Genomic DNA, 23,713 nt, shown 5'->3' on the forward strand with positions numbered 1-23,713 from the left:
TTCAGGAGACAATCATAATCTCAATGAAATCATGTCACTAAGATGCTATTGTTAAGAGTAGGGGGTGGGGCCGGGCGCGGTGGCTCACATCTGTAATCCCAGCACTTTGGGAGGCCAAGGCGGGTGGATCACGAGGTCAAGAGATTGAGACCATCCTGGTCAACATGGTGAAACCCCGTCTCTACTAAAAATACAAAAAATTAGCTGGGCATGGTGGCGCATGCCTGTAATCCCAGCTACTCAGGAAGCTGAGGCAGGAGAATTGCCTGAACCCAAGAGGCGGAGGTTGTGGTGAGCCGGGATTGCACCATTGCACTCCAGCCTGGGTAACAAGAGTGAAACTCCTTCTCCAAAAAAAAAAAAAAAAAAAAAAAAAAGAGTAGGGGTGAAGCAGAGGAAAGACCAAGACCAGACAGTGACTTAGAAACATGAGCATTTGGCGTCAAAGGCATTACTGTCTTGAAACCTTCTGTCCTATGGGATAAATGGAAACATGTCAGTCATTGAGAGTTTTATGTTAATCTCCTGTACCATCTAATTTGCTTTATTCAAAATTAGGTATGATTGCAACAGTTACACGTACTCTTCTGGCACTAGGGAGATCAGCCAACAATAACCTTCATTATTTGTTCTCAGGTAAATCTCTTAGAAAAGCTCATCACTGCTTCACTGCTTTTTTTTTTTTTTTTTTTTTTTGTCCAAGACACAATTATACATTACGTGAACTCACTCTTCATGCTTTTCCTGGTGTGTCTTGCTCCCTTGCCCCAGGCCAGTTGCTGGAGACTTGTGCTCCCACAGGGGGCATCGGATGAGTTCACATTCGTTGTTGGTGGCCTGCAGATGCTGTTACTCCTGGAATTATTCTAGGGGGACTCCATGCCTAATAGAAACCCTCATCCAAACAAGAACCCATCTCCAAGGGTGGATTTTTCAGCCCTGGGGCAGCTGAATGTAGAAATTGTTTTCAGCAGTACTGTTTTTCTAGGGCCATGCAGGTTCTGCCTATTTCACTTGTAACAAGGCTGGCCATGGGTATGAGAATGGCATCCTTTGCAGTTTTAATGCACATTTCCTGAGACTTAAAGATGGGAATTTTCTTTTTTTAATTGTACTTTGAAGTTCTGGGGTCCATGTGCAGAACATGCAGGTTTGTTACATAGGTATACACATGCCATGGTGGTTGGCTGCATGCATCACCCTGTTATCTATGTTAGGTATTTCTCCTAATGCTATCCCTCCCCTAGCCCCCCACCCCGACAGTCCCTGGTGTGTGATGTTCCCCTCCATGTGTCCATATGTTCTCAATGTTCAACTCCCACTTATGAGTAAGAACATGCGGTATTTGGTTTTCTGCTCTTGTGTTAGTTTCTTGAGAATGATGGTTTCCAGCTTCATCCATGTCCCTGCAAAGGACATGAGCTCATCCTTTTTTATGGCTGCGTAGTATTCCATGGTGTATATGTGCCACATTTTCTTTATCCACTCTATCATTGATGGGCATTTGGGTTGGTTCCAAGTCTTTGCTATTGTGAACAGTGCTACAATAAACATGTGTGCATGTGTCTTTATAATAGAATGATTTATAATTCTTTGGGTATATACCCAGTAATGGGATTACTGGGTCAAATGGTATTTCTTAGTTCTACATCCTTGAGGAATTGCCACACTGTCTTCCACAATGGCTGAACCGCTGAAACAATTTACACTCAAAGATGGGAATTTTCTACGGAAGCAGTACCTCGAAGGGTTTCTTTGTTGAGATTTTTAAGACCCAAATCTAATGGAAGAATCTTTTCAATACAGATGACTTATGATGGGGGCTACATCCCGATAAACCCATTGTAAGTTGAAAAATACCCTAAGTAGAAAATGTGTTTTCAATTTAGAACCATCTTAAGTTGGGAACCATCTGTATTTTGGTGGGCATTTGTGGTGCAAACTTTGGGGACCTTGTGCTATGCTGATATGACCATCTTGCTGACATGCCTAACAGGGTAAGAACTGGTAGTGAATGTGAGCTTTCCTGAGGGGTAGACAGTCCAGACATCACCTCTCTGAGGCAGGCCCTCAGAAGTCTGGGGCTTCTGCTCCTGTCTGAGCCTGTTTCCTGAGTATGGACTTCAAGGAGTTTGAGAGAACTTCGGGGCTGTTTGTTTCTACTCAATTGAATTTTTTCCTACATTGTATGCCAGAACTGGCCCTCTTGGGTTCTAATGACCCAGGAGACACTTTAATGACATTTGGATTTTCCTGTTTCCTGGGGAGCTTTCTTCCTTAATCCTGGGGGATACTCAAAGTATAAGCCAGCCTGGGAAAAGATGGGTTAAAAGAAGTTATTGGGGCCAGGCGCAATGGCTCATGCCTGTAATCCCAACATTTTGGGAGGCAAAGTTGGGTGGATCATTTGAGGTCAGGAGTTTGAGACCAGCCTGGTCAACAGGGTGAAACCCTGCCTCTACTAAAAATACAAAAATTAGCCAGGCATGGTGGTGGGCATCTGTAGTCCCAGCTGCTCAGGAAGCTGAGGCAGGAGAATCATTGGAACCCAGGAGGCAGAGGTTGCAGTGAGCCGTGATTGTGCTACTGCACTCCAGTCTGGGTGACAGTGAGATCCATCTCAAAAAAAGTTCTTGTGGATACTGCTGGTGGGACAGCTATCCAGTGTGTTCAGCCCAGGGACTGTTAATGCCAACCTGCTTCATCTGGAGCTGCTTCAGAGACACGTAGCCCCCCCCCCCCCCCCACTTCCTTCATCTTCCTAAATGGCACCCCACATCAGCCTCACTATTGAGGTGTCCCTACTCTGGCCTTCAGGTCTCTGAATGGGCACTATAGACTGGGCATGAGCTTTCACAAAATGCTGGCCAATTTTATACAAACATCTACCCTGGGAACCACCTGTTCAGCAGTCTGATTCCAGAATCTTTTCTTCCACTGGAGTCTTTTTAGGAATGGGTCCCAATCTTTCAGACCTAGATGTGGGCATTTTTTTTTACTCCAATCCCTATTCCTGGACTGTTTTGAGTAGAAACACTGCTAGGATGTGAGTGTATTCTTTGGTTTGCTCATAATACTTTTTTCCTTCCAAGAATGTCCCCTCTCTCTAAAATGATCTCAGCAGTCCCTCAAGGTACCTTTTGGGTCATTCTCTTCCATGAAACTGCTTAATGTCTCTCCCTCCCCACTCAAAGCTCTTTTTTTCCCAATCCTTTTGGCAATGAATCATGTGCATACTTTGTGACATACTCCAATAATCACTTTATGGTGAGCATAATATCCACTTCACTTACTCAGCTTTGCTCATTTTGATGTATGGCAGACATCTCTGTCTGCGTGATAAGTCTCTGGAATATTAACTATATTCTGCACGATGGCTTTGGTTTGGGCAGATGTTTTTATCTATCACCCGTGTCGATCTGCTTTCCATGAAGAAAATTTGGCTGACCTTCAGAGAGTGGATTTACTGACCTCCATTTGAAGCCAATGGAAGTGACATCATTAATGAATTTTTTTTAAAAGCAAAAATGGAAGATAATTAAATGCAGCACAGTAGTTGTAAAACAGATTTCATTATGTTATACATCACTTCATAAAGCAAGCATAGTTCCCATTCTTCAACGTTTTTTGCAGCATTTTACCACAGAATAATGACTCCCTAACAACTCAGCTGAAAAATATTTAGATCTACTTGCTCTAAGAATAAGGTTAATGTTAAACATTCTCAGATGAAAAGCTTGCTGGATGAAATAGTGCACCATCAGAATAAAGCATGCAATATATTTACAGTCAGATGAAACAAGTGTATCCATAAATCTACCAGAAAGATCATCTCCTTTTTTAGGAATACATGTATTGCTTAGCCAGTACCAGTAAGTTAATGTGTGTGAACAATTTTGGGTATTCTGGCCTTCTTGAATCTCATACAGCCAAATCAACCAGGTTTCCCCTCTGGGTTGATAGTGGCTTATCATTTGGCATCTGGAAGCTCCCCTAATTTTTCTAGATAGGGCTCTGTAGTGGGTGGGGACACAGGGCAGCACCCAATAACCCTGATTCTATAGCGTACTGGCTCGTCTAAGAAAAAATAAGTCAATCATTCAGATTAATCTGGGAAGCTAATTCTAAAATAGGATTTTGTTTATGAGAATTGCTAGATTTGGGGCTAGGTTGTTAACCTAATTTCCAAAAGCAAAACTCTTACTGGAGTGAAAACCATGTTAGCTCATACTATTGTTTATATGTTTCATGGTAAAATGATTGTTTCACCAGATTCCATATTAAGAGGAGGATTAGAACTGTATCATTCAGTATTTTCTTTTGTCTGTTCTAAAATATTTTATCAATTCATGGACTTAGGGATTTTTTCCATTCTAGGACTTCATTTGCAGAGAACCTTTAGAAAAAACAGGTCACTTGCAGTAATATAGAAGGACTAAACTGTGGTTCTGGAGACCCGGGTTCTCTTTGCTGTTAAACCAGTAGAGTCTTTTGTGAGTGCTGTTAACAATGATTTCTGGCTCACTGAAATGTATGAATGACTTCATATTTGTGAAGAGCTAAGTATCCTGATATATTAATCTTTTTAAGCAGATAATTTCAGGTAGAAATAATACAGCTTGTCCTTTGTTAGGTCTCACTAAAGGGAAGAGAAAATCATCCACAAGAGCCTTGATTTCCTCAACAAGAAGGGTCTCTGCCTATACAAATGGCATGTTTCTTTTCTGGTTATTGGGTCACAGGTGGCTCGCCATTTGCTTTGAGTTTGCAAATCAAGTACATCTTGGGTTTCCTTTTCTTTAAACAAGTAAATATAAATTACATTAAAGTGGGAGAAGGTTCACAGGATGAGAACATCAATTCAGCTCACAGCAGGTGTGGGTCTAAAGTGCCTCTTTGCAGGAAAGAAAGCCACCACCAGCTGTCCATCTGCTCTCTGGGGAAGGGACTGGGCACTGGAAAGGCTGCCTTGGGAGAAGTGACTCAACAAAATCATTTGTAAGCCGGATGTAGCTTTGTTTCCTCTTTCTAATTGGCCATATTTATTGCCATCTCAATTACACCTAATTCAATTAATAGAAAAAAAATATATGAAAGGACTCCCAGAAACTAAAATGGCAACTGTAGGCAGGATGTTCAATTATTTAGACTCCATCAAACAAACCCAGTACTGGCAGGGCTGTTCTCTCCCCAGTACTTACCTGAGAGGGAGCAGAGCTAAGGCACAGCCACGCTCCTCCTCCTCTCATGAAATAGTATTTACCTTGAGGTCATGCTACAGCTGAAGAGCGAAATGAAAGACTGAGTATGGCCAATACTAATTAAAATGGGGGGAGATATTGAAAGAGTCTAAAATTGGCTAAAAATGATGAGATACATTGGACTCTTCCTCATTAACAAGATTTAGAATAGGCTGGGAAGTCTCTATTTGGAACTGTGAACTGTGATGGGTGTGGTCCAACAGAAAAAGAACACTGCAGAGTCAGGGATAATGAAATACAACTAGGAAGTTAAGGAAAGCACACTATGCCCAACCTGTGGCCCACAGAAGCCCAATACAAATTTTTAAACTTTCTTAAAACATTATTTTTTTTGCAGTTTTATTTTTTTTTAAGCTCATCAACTATGGTTAGTGTTAGCATATTTTACATGTGGCCCAAGAAAATTTTTCCACTGTGGCCCAGGGAAGCCAAAATACTGGACACCCCTGCCTAGGGGAACTCGTTTTGTCTACCTGGTTAGTTGTCCTAATTGCATTTCACCTGCAGTCCAAAGGTTATTTTAGACAATAGAACTGCAAGAACCCCAAACCCAAAGAAAGAATTGTTGAAGTGGTTGGGAGGAGGTCATTTCTGAGATACATTTCAAGGAGAAATACACGTTTAAGAGAAGTTGCTGGCAGTTATTGGGTGCAAGTGTTTTTCTTTGAGCGGGAAGGAGTGGCTGGCAAAGGGACAGGAATCTGTGTGTACATTTCCTGCTCCTGCTTCCTTAACCAACATCCTCAGGGCATCTCTGGCACCTTGGGGTAGGGTAAGTGCTCTCTAGTGCTGCTGCTTTAGCTGCCTTAATCTTGTCTATATGGCACTTGCTGCATGAACAGACATTTGTCCTACAGGGATGAAACTGGACTTGCAAGAGTTTGCTGTAGAAGGTGTTCAAGTTAGGAAGATGCTCAGAAATGAGCACTGAGAGGGTGGATCAGCGTTGACATTAAAAAGAAAAATATTTGACCTTACATGTTCATTTATCCTAAAGTAGAGAGGCCCAGTTTCTAGCCTCTCAAACCATAAGGAAGTAATCAAAATTAGAATAGATGGAAATCATCTCTTATTTTAAAGGCTCATGTATGTTTCAGAGAAGCAATTTCTCTAGCTAGACTTAGACTCTTATGGTCTTGTTTATTACTGTAAACAAGCAAGTTCACTTTATCATTTACTCTTTATTGTGTTGCTTGAAGTACCTATGTAATGCAAGTATGTACTGTACTAATATACCTATATTTCCAAATAACATTACGTGGTGTAGCCCACAGTCTCTGCAGAAGCATCATGAATAACCTGTGCCTTTATACTTTACAATCCATTATTGGTTGCTGTTAAAAGTATGATAACAGATAAATAAAAACTAAGTATGAATACACTTTTCCAAACACACACATACACAGCTTACAATGGAATCCCAATGGAAACAAGTCAAATGACAACATCTGATGTAGGCTCTATAAAATGTAGACTCTGCAATAAAAAGCCAAAGGCACGTAAAAATATATTTTAACTTTAAAAATAACTTAGTTACAGTAATACTTTGCCTGTGTCTTACCAACAAGTAGCTGACAGTCAAAATTTGCAATATAGATATAATATATAGGGATATATAAGAACTACAAGAAAATCCCCAAAACCCATAAAGTTCAAATGTGAAAACAAAGTTTTTAACACTGGAGAATTCGCTACGGTGAGCCCAAGCAATATATAGAAAAGAGTCTAGAAAAAAGGCTTAGGTGTTAAATAAATTTTGACTTCCTCTTGCTCAGATAATGTCGGAGTGCTGTAAAGTTCCTTAATGTGACTCACCCAGCCCTTTATAGCTAGTGCCAATCCTGGCCAAGCCAGAGTTCTTGTGTGTCTGCAAACAATACATGAGCCGAACATCACCAACGCCTGCTGAAAGTGGGCTCCGATTCGCCAAGACAGGTTTTGCTTTGTTGTTTTTTTCCTAAATTGTTTTTGCAAACAGAGCATAACAGGTAAAAAAATACTTTGTAAGAATATTATCTTAGAAAACCCATCACAAAACTGCAAATACAGCTCTGGAAGCCCTTCTCTTCAACTGTGGTTATTTTTTGTACCTTTTACCCCAAAGGAAAAAAGTTGGCATCCTGTTACTTGTTTTTATCCATGACATTCAGCACCTCATCCAAAAGTGAAGGCCCAAGATCAAGCTGCAGGGAGAGGAGGGAACCTGTAAGGTCAGAAAGGGACTCCTCTGACTTAGTCTTTCCCTTGATGAACTCACAGGGGGCGGGATGGTCAAACATGTCCTCGGCTGGCCAGTCAGGGTACTGTTCGGACAGGCTCGAGGAGTGGCTGTCCCTGCCCTGGCTGGACTGAGAGGCAGAACCGCTGGAGCCCCACGAGGTGTCTCCCTGGTGGACTGTCCCATTCTCCAACAGGCTGCTTTTCTCCTGAGCTTTTTCCTCCATGACGGGCTCACAGCTAAGCCTGGGCAGCTTTGCTGGCCCGAAGGACTCCTGTTTGGAATTAAATGTCACTGGTGACAACAAGGGCAACATGAGAGCTTGGGACCCCCCAATTGTTGGGAGGGAGATGGCATTTTTGAGCACTGGGGAGGGTGTTTCTGTGAACACAGAGTCCGAGGTGCTGTTGGCCCGGAAAAACTCGTTATGCCCAGGGAACTGGCCCAGGTGTGCTTTCTCCTGGTTTCCAGGTAAAAGCTCATAGTTCCCTTGAAGAAAGGAAATATCTCCAAAGACGTCGTGCTGGCCCTCTTTGCCGATGTGGATGGTGTGGCGAAAGTCTCCAAGCGGGGGACTGATCATATCGGGAGACAGAATGTCCCTCAGTTTAAATTTCTTTCCTTTCTTGTTATTGGCTGCTTTCAGGTATATTGGGGTCTTGGCTGGCATTTTGGAATTTGAAGATGTCTATTTTGCAAGCAGGGAAAAAGGGCCACTTTCTTCTCAGATGGTATATATTTCTGAAGAATCCTTTTTGATAGGAACTGTCACATCATTTTTCTCAAGTGGCTTCAGAAGTCACTATGAATTGAGATGGGGTCAAAGAGAACCTTCCAGAGGCTACGGCCAAGTGAGGCTTCCTAGAGAGCCAGTCACATCATCCAGTCTTGACCACCACCAGGAAAAACCTGGAGAAGAAACCAAAGCAGGTTATAATCTCAAGACCCTAGGGCCTCCCTTTTTACAAGAGCCTGTAAATAATGGCAGGACCAGTTCCAACTAAACTGGAACTCACTGTTTCCCTTCAATAACTGGATACAAATTTTCAACTTAGCCTGATTTAAGGAGAATGAAAAAGACTTAAAAAATCCCAAAGCTTTGACCCCAGTGCTGTTTAGACATGGCCATGAACACCTCTAAGGTTTTCGTCCTTTTCCTTTATTCTAAGAATTGCTGTAAGCATAGAATCAGTGATTTCAGCTCCCTAAATGTAACCGGATTTGTTTTAAAACACATTTTCCTTTTGCTTTGATGTGTACACTAGCAAGACTAATGATATTTCATTGTTGGATTCCATATGTATATAAGTTAATGCAATAAAATGAATAGTCCTACAAGGAAAGGTGCTATAATTATTTAATAAGTGACAACTATTATATGCTACCATCCTGTAAAATCTTAGTGGAATACATTCTCACAGATAAGAAAATAGAGATTCAGGATAAGCCCTTCCCCCAGAAAGTCGCCTTTTCTCAGTAACATATAGCCAATAATCAAGAGAGCTAGAGTTGGAATCAGGTTGTGGCAGAGAGTACTGGGCTGTCGAGGATGTCAGGATTTGAAAGCATCCTGAGATGGGAGGAAAAGAACAAAACTGCTTAAAACAAAACTGCTTGTGGGTAACCCCCGACATGGGCACCGAGGGAGGACAGCTATGCAGACCCTAGGCACAATTATTGCCTGAAGTATAACTTACTGCTTACTTACATCTAGCTTATATATAATCATATAATGGATTGTAGTTGGAGCTGTACAGACATTTAGTGCTGATTTATATAATCCTTACATATAACCATATAGTACTTTGTAGTAGAAAGAATGCCTAGAGCAGTCACAGAGCAGAAGCAAGTACATGGGAAAAACAGCCAGGCCAGAACCAATGACCCAGGAGGTAGTGCCCCTGCCTGAAAGGGCAGACGCTATATGGCAGGTCAGGGCCTAGACGGCAGCGCTTAGTACCTGTTGCATGGCTGGCTTGGAGCAAGAGTTATTCCTCCTGAAAAGTAGTTGCAGTACCTTGCATCCAGTACTTGTGGAAAGTAGGCCTCAGGCCTGAGATCCCACGAACAACTGAGGGAGAAGAATCCCTAGAACCCCTCTGGTGTAATCGTGCCATGGTGGCTGTACACCCTGTCAGCTTTTCTTGCTACTGTGCTGGCTAATCATCCTCCTATAAAACACCTTAGAGAAGAGCACACTCTGTCAGCTCCCACTGCATTGGTTTACAGCATCCTTCTATAGGAATCTTTTGAAGTCTCCAGCCCCCAGATAAAAGGTGTTGTGCATGGCACTTGTTGCATACAGCTCACCACCTAGTCTCGGTAACCTAAGGGGGGTGGACCCCCTTTTTTTTGTGCACAGACCCCCTACTGCACATGGCCCACCTCTCTGACTAGGTGACCTAATGGGATGGTCCCCTTGTTTGCTACTGACATGATTATATATGCCCTATCATAGATGACCTCACTCAAGATCCTTCCCTGTCTTGTACCTAATAAATATAGATGCTTCTGGACATTTGGGGCCTTGCCTGTCTCCACTTGTAAGTGGCATGGCCCCCCAAAAGCCCAGCTGTCTTTTCCAGCCCTTCTGCATCCTGTCTCTTTACTTCTCGGATCTAGCACCTCAGCACAGCAATAGGGGACACCCCATGACCCTGTAGGGCTGTGGCCCTACATTGCTTCATTTCAAAGACAAAACACTATGATTCCATATTATGGGCTGTGTCTTCACTTGGGAATACTTCTGAAACATTACTGATAAGGCTGTATCCTCCCTGCAGCAGGTAGAATTCTAAGGGGGAGCCCTCATGATCTGCCTCCTGGTGTTAATGCCTCTGTGGGTAGAACCTGTGACTGGCTTCTAACCAAAGGGGTATGGGAAAGGTAATAGGTCACTCCCTGATTAGGTTACATTATAGGAGATTCCATCTGAGCTGACAAGGGAAAGACTCCCTTGCTGGCTGTGGAGAGGTTAGCAGTTACACTGTGAAGGCCTATGGAGATGAAATCCGTCAACAATGTTAGGGAGCTTGGAAGTGGATCTTTCCCCAGTTGAGCCTCTGATGAGACCACCACTCTGGCCCACATTGAATCGCAACTCAGTGGAACTCAGCCCTGCCCAGATTCCTGACCCACAGAACCTATGAGATGGTAAATGTTGTAAGCCCTCAAGTTTATGGTGGTTTGTTACCACTGCAGAAAGCTAACACATCCTCCCTGCACATACTATATGATAAGATTAGGAGGGATGAACTGTAAGAAGGCACTGGGGATGTCTTTTACCCATGAGATGCTCTTATCTTTTGAAAATAATCCTTTACCTCTGATGCTGACATAGAGAAGCTAAACCCTTCCTCACGGCAGGAACTCCCCAAATGGCTCTACCATGACCTCTTCCCTCTGGCTGCAGAGGCTGCAAATAAATACTCCAAAGGCTGGGTGGGTTAGCTGGTGTTTTGAAGGGAGCCACATTTGCTCTGTAGCAGCTGGAGGCTGTCTGCATCTGCCCCATATTTCTTTCCTTTCAGCAACAGTTTTAAATTCATTTACCAGTGGCAGGTGACAAGAACTGTGCTCCACCGCCCACTGGCTTGGTAACAGCTAACTCAGTTTGGGAAGCAGCTAGCTCAGTGTGTCAGCATTCTGGCCGGCAACCCAGGCCTGAGAAGGCTGAAAACAATGAGCTGGAGAGAGCCAGCCTCATTCTGGCTCTGGGCGTGGGGAGGAAGCAGAAAACCATGAGGAGGTTCGTACTCATGCAGAGTAGGCTGACCTTGGAGCTGCCAACAGTGACATGATCGTGGTTCCTGACACTCTCTCTCATGGTTTTCTAATTTAGGTCTTGTCTTGGTAACTAAAGTTGAAGCCCAGGTTCTTCCTGCTAAAACATCAGAACTTCCTTCCTGTATGAGCGTACAACACCTAGTCCTGGCCTAGGGCCCCTGCTGTTCAGAGGTGGCCTTCCTGCCCTCTGGTCACAGTGTGGCTGACTGCCTGCAGGAGCGGCTGTGTGGAGCGAGGAACAGTTGCCCACAGGAGTGGTGTCCTCAGCGCACATGGCCAGGAAGGCAGCTGCCATGGAAAGATACAGTGTGTCCACCACAACTCACAGCATGCCAGGGCTGCCCGGGGTCAGCTGATGGAGGCAGGATTATGCAAGGACAGGTCCCAGAGTAGGGTGTTGCAATTATTTTTAAAAAAGAAAAATCTTAATCACTTAAGGCCTGGAGTTTGCACTCAGCCTGGGCAACATAGCAAGACCCTGTCTCTATGAAAAAAAACTTTAGCTGGGCATGGGGGCTCCCGCTGATAGTCCAGCTACTCAGGAGTCTGAGGCAGGAACGTCGCCTGGGCAGCCAGGTTTCTACCAAAACTTTCTAAAAAGATTAGCTGAGTGTGGTGGCGCACACTTGTAGCTACTTGGGAGGCTGAGGTGGGAGGATTGCTTGAGTCCAGGAATTCAAGGGCTTCTCTATGTACCAAGTGCTGTTCCAACCCTTGACATGGACTAGCTGAAGGAGCCATGAGGCTATTACTATCCTCATCTTACAAATAGAATACTACTGCAGAACTGATGTCCAGCCACTCTGCCAAGGCTGCATGGCTATCAAGCATGAAGCCAGGTGGCTGGGCTCAGAGCTTTGAGGTCTTGACATGGCATTTGATTAGCACCCTCCCTGGGAATTCTTTCTGCTCTCAAATTATGAAAGGGGTGCATCCCAAAGCCTGTTTAAAACACAAATGTGTGGCAATGTGTTGGGCTGATGAGGATTAGAAACAGGCCCCACACATCCACTGACAGTCGAAATAGGAACAGGTCCAAACTCAGTAGAAGGCAGTTGGGCAGTATATCAAAACGAAATCATATGCCCTTTGACCTTAGATTGCACTTACAGGGATTTACCCAACTCATATATATGAGAAATAACAAGGCTGTTGAAAGCAGCACAGTTTATAGCAGTTAAGAGATGGAAACAACCTAATTGTCCACCTATTGAGGACTGGTTCAAAAAATTAAAGTGCATCCATACAAATTAATACTATTCAGATCTAACAAAGGATGAAGGAGCATTTAATATGCTCATCTGAGAGGAGCCCAAGGATGTATATCATCAAAGGAAAAAAAGGTGCAAAAGTGTACAGGTATATCTGTACTGGCTTATCTATAAAATATTTCTGGAAACACACAAGAAATGTATAATAGTGACTGCCCACAGAGAGGGGGAGTGGATGGAAGGGGGAACAGGGTAGAAAAGAAATTTTTCACTATATATCCTTTTATGATTTTGGGTTTTCAAATCATGTGAATGAAATGCATCATGTGAATAAATGCATATATAGGGCTCAGATTATGCTTTCTTGGAGAGCCAATTTTGTACATGGCTGTTAGGTCCTGAAAAGCCTTCTGAACCTATGAGTTACTGATCGTAACACAAACATCAGGAAAATGTGTCCAAAAGCAGCATCTGCAATGGCAGTGTGCAGATATATGAAGACTTCACAAGAGGCCTGAACTGCATCTCCCTGAGCTTGGCTATGGAACAGATCAGTTTTTCCTTCTGTGATCAGGCCTTCACCAAAAAGGGAGCATGGATCACTACTTTGCAAAAGGGAAGAAATTTCAGAAGAGAAACTTTTGTAGCTGGAAGGGAAAGAGAAAATTCAACAGGTGGGAGAGTGCAAGGATGCAGGAGGAGCTCCAGCCAGGGCATGAGTGAGGAGGTAAGTACAGGCAGGTGGAGTCGCCTGGGCCCGCCAGGCATGAGGACAGCTCCTTGAGCAGGGGTGACTAGTGACACACACACATAACCTCTCATGATAGAACGGCCCTATATGCCATGATATGAAATCCTATCCCCCCTCATCATTTTAAGAAGACATCTGGGTTCTATGAGACCAGTGGTAGATGACCAATGCATCAGAACAGTCAGCGTGAGTCAGGGGAATTCCAGGGCTTTGCGGTCTGCCCAGAAGGAAGAACCTGCTTGGAGGAAGGGATGTTAGGAAGGAAGAAAAGGAAGAGCTAAACAGGAAGGGCTTACAGGCTGGAAGCGAACCACCAGATAGAACTGGGGAGTGAGCCCTCCTGGGTGTTCCATAACCCAGATGAGTGAATTGCAGCTTAACCTTTCTCAGTAGTCAAGACTCTAACACTGGCATTAACGTGTGGGCACTGAGCCATCTGAGGGTGCTGGGCACTCTCACTTGGGCCTCCCCTTTCCTCATCTTGAACCCTTTTCTTGAAACCAAGGGCTCACTTTGTCACCCCAGCTGGAGTGCAGTGGCATGATCATAGCTCAATGCAGCACTGAGCCCCTAGAATCAAGCCATCCTCCTGCCCCAGCATCCTGAGTAGCTGAGACTACAGGTGTACAACGCTATTCTCAGTTAATTAAAAAAAATTTTTTAGGGACAGGGTCTTGCTATGTTGCCCAGGCTGGTTTTGAACATCAAGTGATCCTCCTGCCTCAGCCTTCTGAGTAGCTAGGATTACAGATGAGTCACACCATGCCTGGCTCTCTAGTTTTTTTACATTTCTCTACTCCCATTATCTTTCCCAAATCTTAAAACACAGATAGAAAGGTTCTTACACATAGCCCTTTCTCAAAAACCCTTCCCTTGACCCTGAAATTTGAACTTTCCGTGAATGTTCCTGGTTTCTTTTTAGTTCCACAAACTTTCTCCTAGTTCTTGGATCATGGTTTGCTCCTCTTTCCCCTCGTAGATAACGCTGGAGATAATGTTTTCATCTCAGAAATTAGTTTCCTTTAAAAACAAATGTTCTAGTTCCTAGGGCACTAGAGAGAAAAGATTCATCAACAAAAGGGTCCAGCTTGCCAGTCAGCCGCTTGACCCTCTATCAAGGTCAGAGAGAACATGTGGCAGGCAGACAGGTGGGCACAGTGCTGCTGAGAATGGACATGCTTCCTTACAGGTTTTGTGAAGAATCCAAGGGTTTCAATACACAAAAGGACCTGAGAGGAAGCTACAGCCATGGTTTTGATAAGGAAGGGAGTTGGGTTGCATGAGGCTAGACAATTCTAGTTTCTTGTGACTGACTGAAGTGCAAATGACAGTGATAATAATAGAAATAATCACAGCAGTAATAAGTAATTAAGGAAAAAAAAAACCCGAAGCACTGCTTTGCTTCATTTCTTCCCATCCTTTTGGCAAACACAATGATGCTGAAAATACCAAAATGGGGTAGCAACCAGGAGGAAGGGAAAATCAAGGGGTTATAAAAAAAATGACAGAAAAATACGTTCCTGAATTACTCAGAGTTGATGCATTGGCAACTCATAGGACTCTGAAAAGAACAAAGGAGTTGTAATATTTTAAAAATTCCATTTAAAGATGGGAATGTTTGGTCTGCCTAATGGTTTTTAAATGAATTCTTAGAGAAAGGGTAAAAAAAAAAAAAATCATTTGCATCCTGCAAAACAGGTTGCAGTGTTAATTTAAAACACATATGTAAAAAAACGGGAAGGTGGGGTGAAGGGTGCTACTGTCCCCGGGGACCTGCAGCTCTGTTCTTTTCTCCTCCTTGCAGGAAGTGAGCCTGCATCCGACTTCCCATTTTTGGCTTAGTTGTCACATCCTTCAAGGACATTCCAGCTTGTGATCACTTTTCGCTTTGCCTCAGCACAGTCGCAACCATGCAGCCAGACATGGCACCACTGCACCATCTGAGCCCTATGCCAGAGTATCCAGTGACAACTCCTGCATGTTGGAACCAACAGTCCTAGGGGAGGAGGATGACTCGGCCAAGTACCCTCCGCCACCTCCCTATCCCCAACCGTCTGTGGGCTATGTCTCTCTGCAGCCAACCAGGAGAAGATAATCATTCCACTGTGCCAAGCACCTGGAACTTGATACTGGGCTCCACATTTAGAAGGGATAAAGGCTACCTGGAACATGTCCCTGCATGCTCAGAGCAGGGCAAATGGGAGGAGGTGAAGGAGCTTGGTCAGCACGTGAGAAAAGGCTAAAGGAATAGAGCAGCTTAAAGAAAACGCATAGAAAGGGATCTGAAGGATTCATTTGATTGTAATGAAAAAGGAATTAACTTGTTCTGGGAGGCCCTAGAACTACCAAGCAGAAACTACAAGAAAACAGATTTTGGCTTCTCCAAATAAGAACTCAGGTTTCTCAAAAGATGAATGGGCTGGCGTGAGGAGGGGACAGCAAGTATGGCCATGGGATGAGGATCTCACAGAGGAGAAGGCGGTCACTCTGCACCTTCCCGATAGTGTATGAAGGGAGGTGTTCATGTTCCCATTCATTCTGAGTTTCCTATGTAGAAACCGATCACTGACAATTTCCTTATGGTCCCAAGTCACTTTCCCATAGAAAAACAAATAGAGACTTTCCCTCGAGGCTTTGTTTCAACATGGCAGTCTTCTTACTAACACAGAAATGACCGGCCAATCTTTAGGATCAGAAAAATATTACTAAAATGTGGGCACTCATGTAAATCCTTTTACAAACCTCTGTAGGAGTGCTTCTCCAAATCAAATAATTTTGAAATTCAAGGGAATAACCCACAGTATTAGATTTTCATTTAAGTTCAATGCTTAATTTCTAAGACAGAAATCAGTATAACCAGAAGCACCCAGTAACCAGCATCCTAAAGAAGATGCTTTTCATATTTTCAGTCTGTCTAACTCCACCCATGTGAGAAGATAAGAAGATGCCTTTTCTATTTTTAGATTCTTATCCTCTCCCCATATCATCTAAACTGAGGACATAGCTCTAAGCTTCAAGACTATGAAACTCTTAGCTGGCTTCCCAGCTGCTGAGCTGTCATGCAATGAACTTAGCCTGAATGAGCAGGCGGTATTTTACAGACCCACTCAGAAAGTCTGATACATCTCACCTTCCATTATAAAGGAACTTCACGTTTGTGGTTCAGCTACAGCTTGAATTTACTATTCTTTTACAAGCCTGATTATATAAAGACCCACAAATACTATATGGGAGACTCAGTGCTAATTTGTGTACACATCTCACTTTTATAGGATCTAATTTGAAAGATCTTTTAGAAGCAAGATTGGAAGACAGAAGGCCCACTTCACATAGTACCAAGTCTGTACTTTTGAAAAGAGGCCACGAGGGCCTTTTACCCTATAAAAATGAATTACTGGGGAAGACTCAATGTGGACATTGATCTCTGGCAGTTACAACAAGGCAGGAGGAGGGCAAGTCCTCTCAAGCCTGGTTATTTATCAAAACCAGTTTTACATGACACTGACCCCGAGCTGGTCAGAAGCACTCAGGCAGGCACTCTGGTTTTGTGGCCTCTGATAAGGCCACTGCTGTGAATTGCTCATATGCTTCCTTAACTAATGGATCTGACTTGGTCTGTGATGCTGCAAGGTCAGTATCAATACAGGAAGAGAACTTGAAGTTTTCAGCCATATTCAGCCAGGATATTCATTCTCATCTCTGCTCAAAAGCAAGGAACTTGTTTAGTTGCTCACAAAGTAACTGTTAAGCCAGCAGTTATCCTAAGCAGTTCTCCAGTTCTGGTAACGGTCATTTCAAATGATCCCAAATACTAAGCTGACAATGTCCAGAAATTCTGAAATTCTGATTATGGTCACTTGACCCATACTAACCTGGAGAGCAAAGTTCCTAGCCATTTGCCTTTATGCCACATTCTCAAACAGAGGCCCCTTGAATATTCTAGTTCTCTGATGGAGTAAAGGGACAAATACAGGATTTTCATGCTGTTCTGCCACCCTGCTAGGGCCCTCTACAATGATCCATGTTCCTTGGATGGGGTGAAACATGGCTTCTCTGTATCATACCCGCACTGGCTATATTGGGAATCTGGTGGTCCTCATTCTACTCTCCATCTACTTCCACTGCAAACATCCCTGCGTTATTTGTATACATGTTAGTACACATTTATTTGTTGAATGCATGATTTCCCTCTAGGCTGAAAGCTCTTCTGCAAGCATGAGCTAACTCATCTTTTTGCCTCCCACAACACATGGCCCACAGTGAACTTCAAATTCACAAGTGTTAAATCCATAACCCCTGCAAGACCTTCCATCATGAGAGCCAGACTGATTTGCTCTTAGGGGCCAAACCCTAGAGCAAATCTACAGAGGTTCTCTGGAAAGTGACAAATCTGAAATGCTTTGTTCTCAAAAGACTAATAGCTAGCACGAGTGCTTTCTGTGGGCCAGGCAGGCGTGTAATACTCAGACTTCATCTAAGACTGCTTCCTAAGAGGTATGCTCTATGTCTGTGGCCAATCCCCCAAAATGTGGAGGAGCTAGGATTCCAGCCATATCTGCATTCTTTAACCACTGCCGACATGAAGACTATGTATCTTGAGGTTTGACAGCACCAAGAGCTCAACATTGATGAGAGGTGGGGATGCTAACCTGACTTGGTCAGAAACCAAGAATGAATAGAAAGGGTCCTAGGCACTGGTCCCTCTATCTCTAATTCACTAAGACTTTTCAGTATTTTTGCTAATGTCAAAAATAATCCCAAAAGGGATTTGACTTTGTGGTAAAAGTCAAAAGATTAGAATTGCAAAGTAACAAAGCCCCCCCCACCCCATCCTCGAGGAGAAAAAACAAACATCCTGTTCTTAGAAAATAGTGTTAAGTGTTGTTCATTCTTTTCCCAGAAGTAGACCACTGCATGCGACCATGAACAATCCCACTGTTTTCACTGGGGACAATAGCTCCCTAGCTTCCTAACTAACGCCTCATTTCCCTCCTAACCTGAAACTGGGAACCTTGTGTTCCGGACAATGGAGAGCTCTCTCCCACCTTCTTACCATCAGCCTTTATTCACAACATCCTCTGAGACCTGCTCCAGACTCACTTCCTTCCTGAAGGAAGTCTACTCGAATGCACCTCACATAATCTAGCCTTGCTACTGCTTTGCTTAGCCGTTTTCTTAGGGGTTATGGACGGCCTGTATGATGTGATTTGTTATTTTCCTGTTTTCTGGTTTTGTGGTTTTAATGCCAGATATTTCCAGGTGGGTGGTGAGCTCAGAATAAGGTAAGCAAAAAGGCTATAAATGAGTGCTACTGTTGGGAAAACTCTCCTCTTTATGCTGAATCGCTTACAGAGCCTTCTCTTGAGCTGGGGACACAGAAGGCCCTCAAATTTTACTGAATAAACTCTTCTGACCATCCCTTAAGTCAAAGGTCTACAAGCCACAGTAGGTGGGCCAAATCTGGCCCCCTGCCTGTTTTTATACATAAAGTTTTACTAGAACACACCTATGCCTATTCATTTACGTATTATCTACAGCTCAGTGGGCTTCTCAACTGAGGGTGATTTTTGGTCCCTAGGTGGTATTTGGGAATGTCTGGGAGTACTGTGGATTTTCATAACTGGGGGTGGTATGCTCCTGGCATCTAGTGGGTAGAAGCCAGGAATGCTGCTAAAGAATTACCTGGCTTCAAATCTCAGTAGTGTCGAAGTTGCAAAATCCCTGTAAAGGTGCTTTTGCTCTATCAGGTCAGAGTTCAGTAGTTTGTGACAGAGACTGTATCTAGCTCTCAAAGCCCAAAATATCAACTGAGCCCTTACAGAAGAAGTTTGAACCCATCTTCAATGTTCGCATTTCCACAGGGTTGGATGGCTGCTGCCCATGCGCTGCTCCTCAACAATGCCCCAGCAATCACATACCACCTCTAGGGATAACTTCCAAATCAGTACCTTCAACCTACATGCAGCTACTTAAGTCCAGAACAGTGCTACTCAAAGAGGATTCATGCAGTGCATGATGAGATATAAGTATAGAAGTTAAAAGCAAGCTCTCTTTGACATTGCCATAACATCAAGCATGTGATGAGGTTTTTTCTCACTGAACAGGCTACTGAAAAGTTTGGGAGCTGTATGTTGCTGAGCTTGCATGGGGGTTGTGTGTGGCCCCAGCTGCACAACTTAATGCACAGTAGCATTGTACAATGGATTGGAAATGGAAACAAAATGACAGTGGCTCTTCCCAGAGAGTTCTGAGAAGCACTGGCCTTTTCCTTCCCCTACATTCCAGACTTCTTTACTTTGCTTCTCTCAGATACTCATAAACCTTGTCCCAGATGTGATTTCTCCATCTTTCTTCTTTCCTGCCTGCCCTAGGCATCTGCCTCCCACACTACGTTTTCTTGGTAAATGGCAGAAGTTACTCAAGTCCAAAACCTAGTTATTATCCCAACCCTTCTACCTGCCTCCCTCTCTACACCAAGTCCTGTAGTCCTGTCAGTCTGTCTGGACTGTCTCTCCTCATTCATACCTGCTCCATCAAATCTTTCTTCTGCACAAGGACATTTACCCTCACCTACTTCCCTCCCTCCCTCCACCTTATCTTCCAATCTACACCACAGTGAGCTACCTAGAATCCTCCTGTAACCCTATCACTCTGCTTTAAAACCCTTTCAAGGGTTTTAAGGGCAGGCCTGCCCCTACAGCCTGGAGATAAGATAAAATAGCTGTGAAGCTCACCTCAGCAACCTGGGGGGCCTGCCCACACTTGCAGCTGGCCTCCTAAGCTCCCATAGTATCTTGTGTACACCTCAAACCTACCAACTATCACACTGGATTGTTATCACTACTTATTTAACTCTTCCCCCAACAGGCTGTCATCTGGGAGAAAGAACGAGATCTTATTCATAGCAGGTACTGAAAAAAATGTTGTTGAATGGATAAACAAATGAAAAAGCTTGAAAGAGACTGCTGTGCCTCTTCCTCTTCAACCCTGCCTGCTCTGCTGAAAATGCAAGATAGAATCTTTTTATGACTTTTACCGAACAAAAAACATGCAACAAGAAGCTGTCTCCTCTCTTCTTGTGGCAAAGGCTATCTTTCATTTTTCCATGTATAAAGCATTTTACCCTTCCTGTATCCATGTAGGGTAATAATTTAACAGTGTATCAATTCAGGCTGGAATAATTCTACAGGACCATACAGATCTTTGGGATTAAGACAAGTATTTGTGGACAAGCTGGACTCCTATCCCTGACTGCAATGTGTAAATAGTGTATTAGAGAGGTAAGACTCAAGGAAAGTTTGACAATACAGTCTCCTGAATTCAAACTCATTGGCTCTACTTAAAGAATGAGGCCCTGGAGAAACAAACTTGCTCTCCTCTCTTTTCAAAAGATGTGTTAAGGGAGAACTTGGCTCATTTGGCCTAAAATGTACAAGGGAGCCTCAAGAAACTATAATGGACAGCTGATAGAAAGGGTTGCTTGGAAGATCAGTGGGTGACTAGCACAGATCAGATACATAGAGGGGAAAAAAAACTATCAAAACATTTGCCAAACCAAACCAAACGAAACACCAACTGTATGAGCCAACCGAACAGCTATCTCACTGCTGTTCCTGGCCTTAGAGGGGAAAGAACTGAGCCAAAACTATCAGGCAGCCCTGTAAGAAGCCCCAGTATACTCGGTGCCAGTTACCTTCATGTAAACTGGAGATAACCATCCCAAACTTTATAATAACCACAGGTTATCAGAGCAGAGTGTGAAATCTACAGTGCTATGGAAACATGGGCATTATCTTTTCCCCAAATGAGAAACCAGATTATCTACTGAAATACAGGGTGGAGGGGACACTAATCCAATTGCCCAAATAACCACTTCTGTTTTCTCCTTAAATTTCTGCCTGTTATCACTCATCAATAAAATTGTTGCAGATAAGGCTAAAATGCTTCCTATCTATCCTGTGGACAGCCTCTACAATTGGAAAGGATTCCTATCACCAGCTTGATCAGAGGTTAATTACCCTGTCAATGGGGCATAGGGCTGGGGCTATCTTCTCATTCACATATACAAGCATCGGTTATCTCCCCTTGCGGCTCTTCCAGCCTTGGGAACAAATGAAAAGTCCCCAAGTTAGGAAAATTACAACACCTGCTATATAAGTTAGATAAAAGCGGTGTTTTAATACCAATTTGGGATATCTTATAGTAGCCCCTGACCTTAAGATATAAATACAATCTAACTTTTTTTTCTCCTAAGTTCTCTGGTGACCTACTTACGTTACTTTATGCATGATTTTAAGAGGCATTTAAAGTTCATTCTAAGTTCATTTTGTTTTACCTTTTAAGGAAAAGAAAGCTGAGACCAAAGAGGACTATTACCTTCTCTTATTCAACTTCAATTTTGTTTCTACCTTAAGGTTTAAAAAAAAAAAAAAAAAAAGTAAATGGAATGAACCTCAAAGTGGCAGACCTGGAAGTGATGGGATCTGGAGGGTGTAGAGTTATCTGGAGGGTGCAGGGTTAGGGAGTGGGCACAGCTAACCCCGTCAAGGGGAAACGGAAGGCTAGTGTGGAGCAGTAATCATCGGAAAGGACTTCATACTGCCTGGGAGTCCAGATTTCCAGGCTTGCTGAGTAAGGAATAGCCTAAGGTCCTAAAATCAATCACTTGTCTCCTTCTGATCATGAACCATTTACGAGAACCTTTCAAAAAACGAGAGAGAATAATTAATATGCACACATGCATGCTTGCAAATGAAATCTGATTTTCCAAAAAGAAGAGACAATTACTTGGCAACTACTATCACATCTATCTTCAGTAAAGGTCTGGGTTCTGAACACTTAGGTGATATATGCTCAGTAGGCACTGATAAAAACTCCACTGGGACCTCACTCTGCTTACATACATGACACAGTTGATAGATGAGTCAATTACTTGTCATATGCCGATTTTAGCCAAGACTTAAAGGAATATTATTGACAGGGCAAGTGACTTTGAAGACACAGGAGATGCACTTATCAAATCTATACATTAACAGGAGACCTGGAATTACCTGAACCCAGAGCTGGGGCTCGATGAAACCCACAGGAATGAACTGAATGATAAATACAAAGTCCTGCTTTGGGGTTAAAATTACTATATATTAATATAATTATTATGTAATCCTATTTGCACAGAATGGAGCAGGCTCTGGCTGGTGGTGCTTATAAACTGGATCGCAAGCCTAATGTGAGCTGACAGCACGAGAAGGTGGCTGAAAAGTCACAGCCATCTGAGGGTCTCTGGACAGGCCCCACCAGAATTGGTGATGTGTAAGAGAAGAGAAAAATCAAAAGGGCATATTGTTATTTTCTTTAAATACTTGATAAGGAGGGCCAATCTCTCCTTTTAACCAAAGAAATGATGTTATTATCTGCTTATATATCAGGCTCTTTTCCTTGGCTTAAAAAAGTTTGGCAGAGCGCTGGGCCAAGGAGGAAGATTCATGCTCTGTGTCACTTAAGCACTTAAGGCCTAGGTTTTATCAAGTCAGAATGAGACTGGGGCTGAGATAAGGTCCCTTCCATCTGTGAAATGGTAGGGCTCTGCGATTCTATTTGCAGAAACATCTAGCTTCTAGGAAGTTTCCAAAAAAAGAAAAAGTAATAGACGACCCTTAGAATCAGAATACTTTTTACCAGCGAATACAATTTTCATCCCCCTTTCCCATCCCGCCTATTGAATTAAGGGTCTTGAGCAATGCTATCGACTCCCTTTGGGAGCTCCGGCCTCCCTATCTGTGAAGTGGAAACAGCAATGGTAGGAGTCTTCTTGGGTGACAATGAGCATAAAGTGCTTGGCAAAGCACCTGGCAGGCAATGGGCCCAAATCAATGGAAGGGGCAATGCGCATTTTTCATTACTCCAAAAAGCTAGAGCTGCATAAGGAAGAGGAGCTGAAAGATCATGGTGGGATTCCTTCCAACTTTATTCCTTTTAGACCTTGGGATCTGGCTGCCTAAACTGATTGTTTTAAATAAAGTGTGAAAAGCTCCCAAATGTTCTGGGTCCAATAGTCTAATTCCCCATTCTGAGAAAAAGGAATGTGAAAGAAGTCCCTGCTTTACTGCCTGCACCGCCCTGAGAGATCTCTCCCTGAAGCTTGCCCCTAGGCTGGCAAGTAAAGCACCACTGTCCCTGGGTGAGCCCATGGGGAATACAAAATAAAGCCCCATCACCAGCATAAACTTACAATAAATTTTACAGAAGGCCAAAAATCAACACTCTTTTGGAAGACATTTCATTCTGAAGCCATCTGACAGCAAGAAAACAGTCTCCAGTTTGATGCTGTGACATGTACAGAGTAAGCCATGCGCCTCTCACCAGTTCAACACATGAGAAGCTGGCTTTAGAAAACCTTCCACAGCAGGGCACAGTGGCTCACACCTGTAATCCCAGCACTTTGGGAGGCCAAGGTGGGTGATTACCTGAGGTCAAGAAATCTAGACCA

General features: G+C 43.3%; 1 protein-coding gene across 4 annotated transcripts in view; it reads right to left on the minus strand.

The window, feature by feature from the left end:
• Window positions 1–3,552: 3,552 nt before the first annotated feature.
• CDC42EP3 (CDC42 effector protein 3) overlaps window positions 3,553–23,713 on the minus strand; it is a 29,119-nt gene continuing 8,958 nt past the window's right edge. For all 4 annotated transcript variants that reach the window (XM_010337496.3, XM_003926806.4, XM_074396036.1 and 1 more), the window contains exon 2: window positions 3,553–8,388. In XM_010337496.3, the coding sequence (XP_010335798.1) occupies window positions 7,385–8,149 (765 nt within the window). In that variant the 5' untranslated portion in view covers window positions 8,150–8,388 and the 3' untranslated portion in view covers window positions 3,553–7,384. The remainder of the gene's footprint in view (window positions 8,389–23,713) is intronic.

Source organism: Saimiri boliviensis, chromosome 1 (genome assembly GCF_048565385.1).
Source record: "Saimiri boliviensis isolate mSaiBol1 chromosome 1, mSaiBol1.pri, whole genome shotgun sequence".
NCBI classification, from domain to species: domain Eukaryota; kingdom Metazoa; phylum Chordata; class Mammalia; order Primates; family Cebidae; genus Saimiri; species Saimiri boliviensis.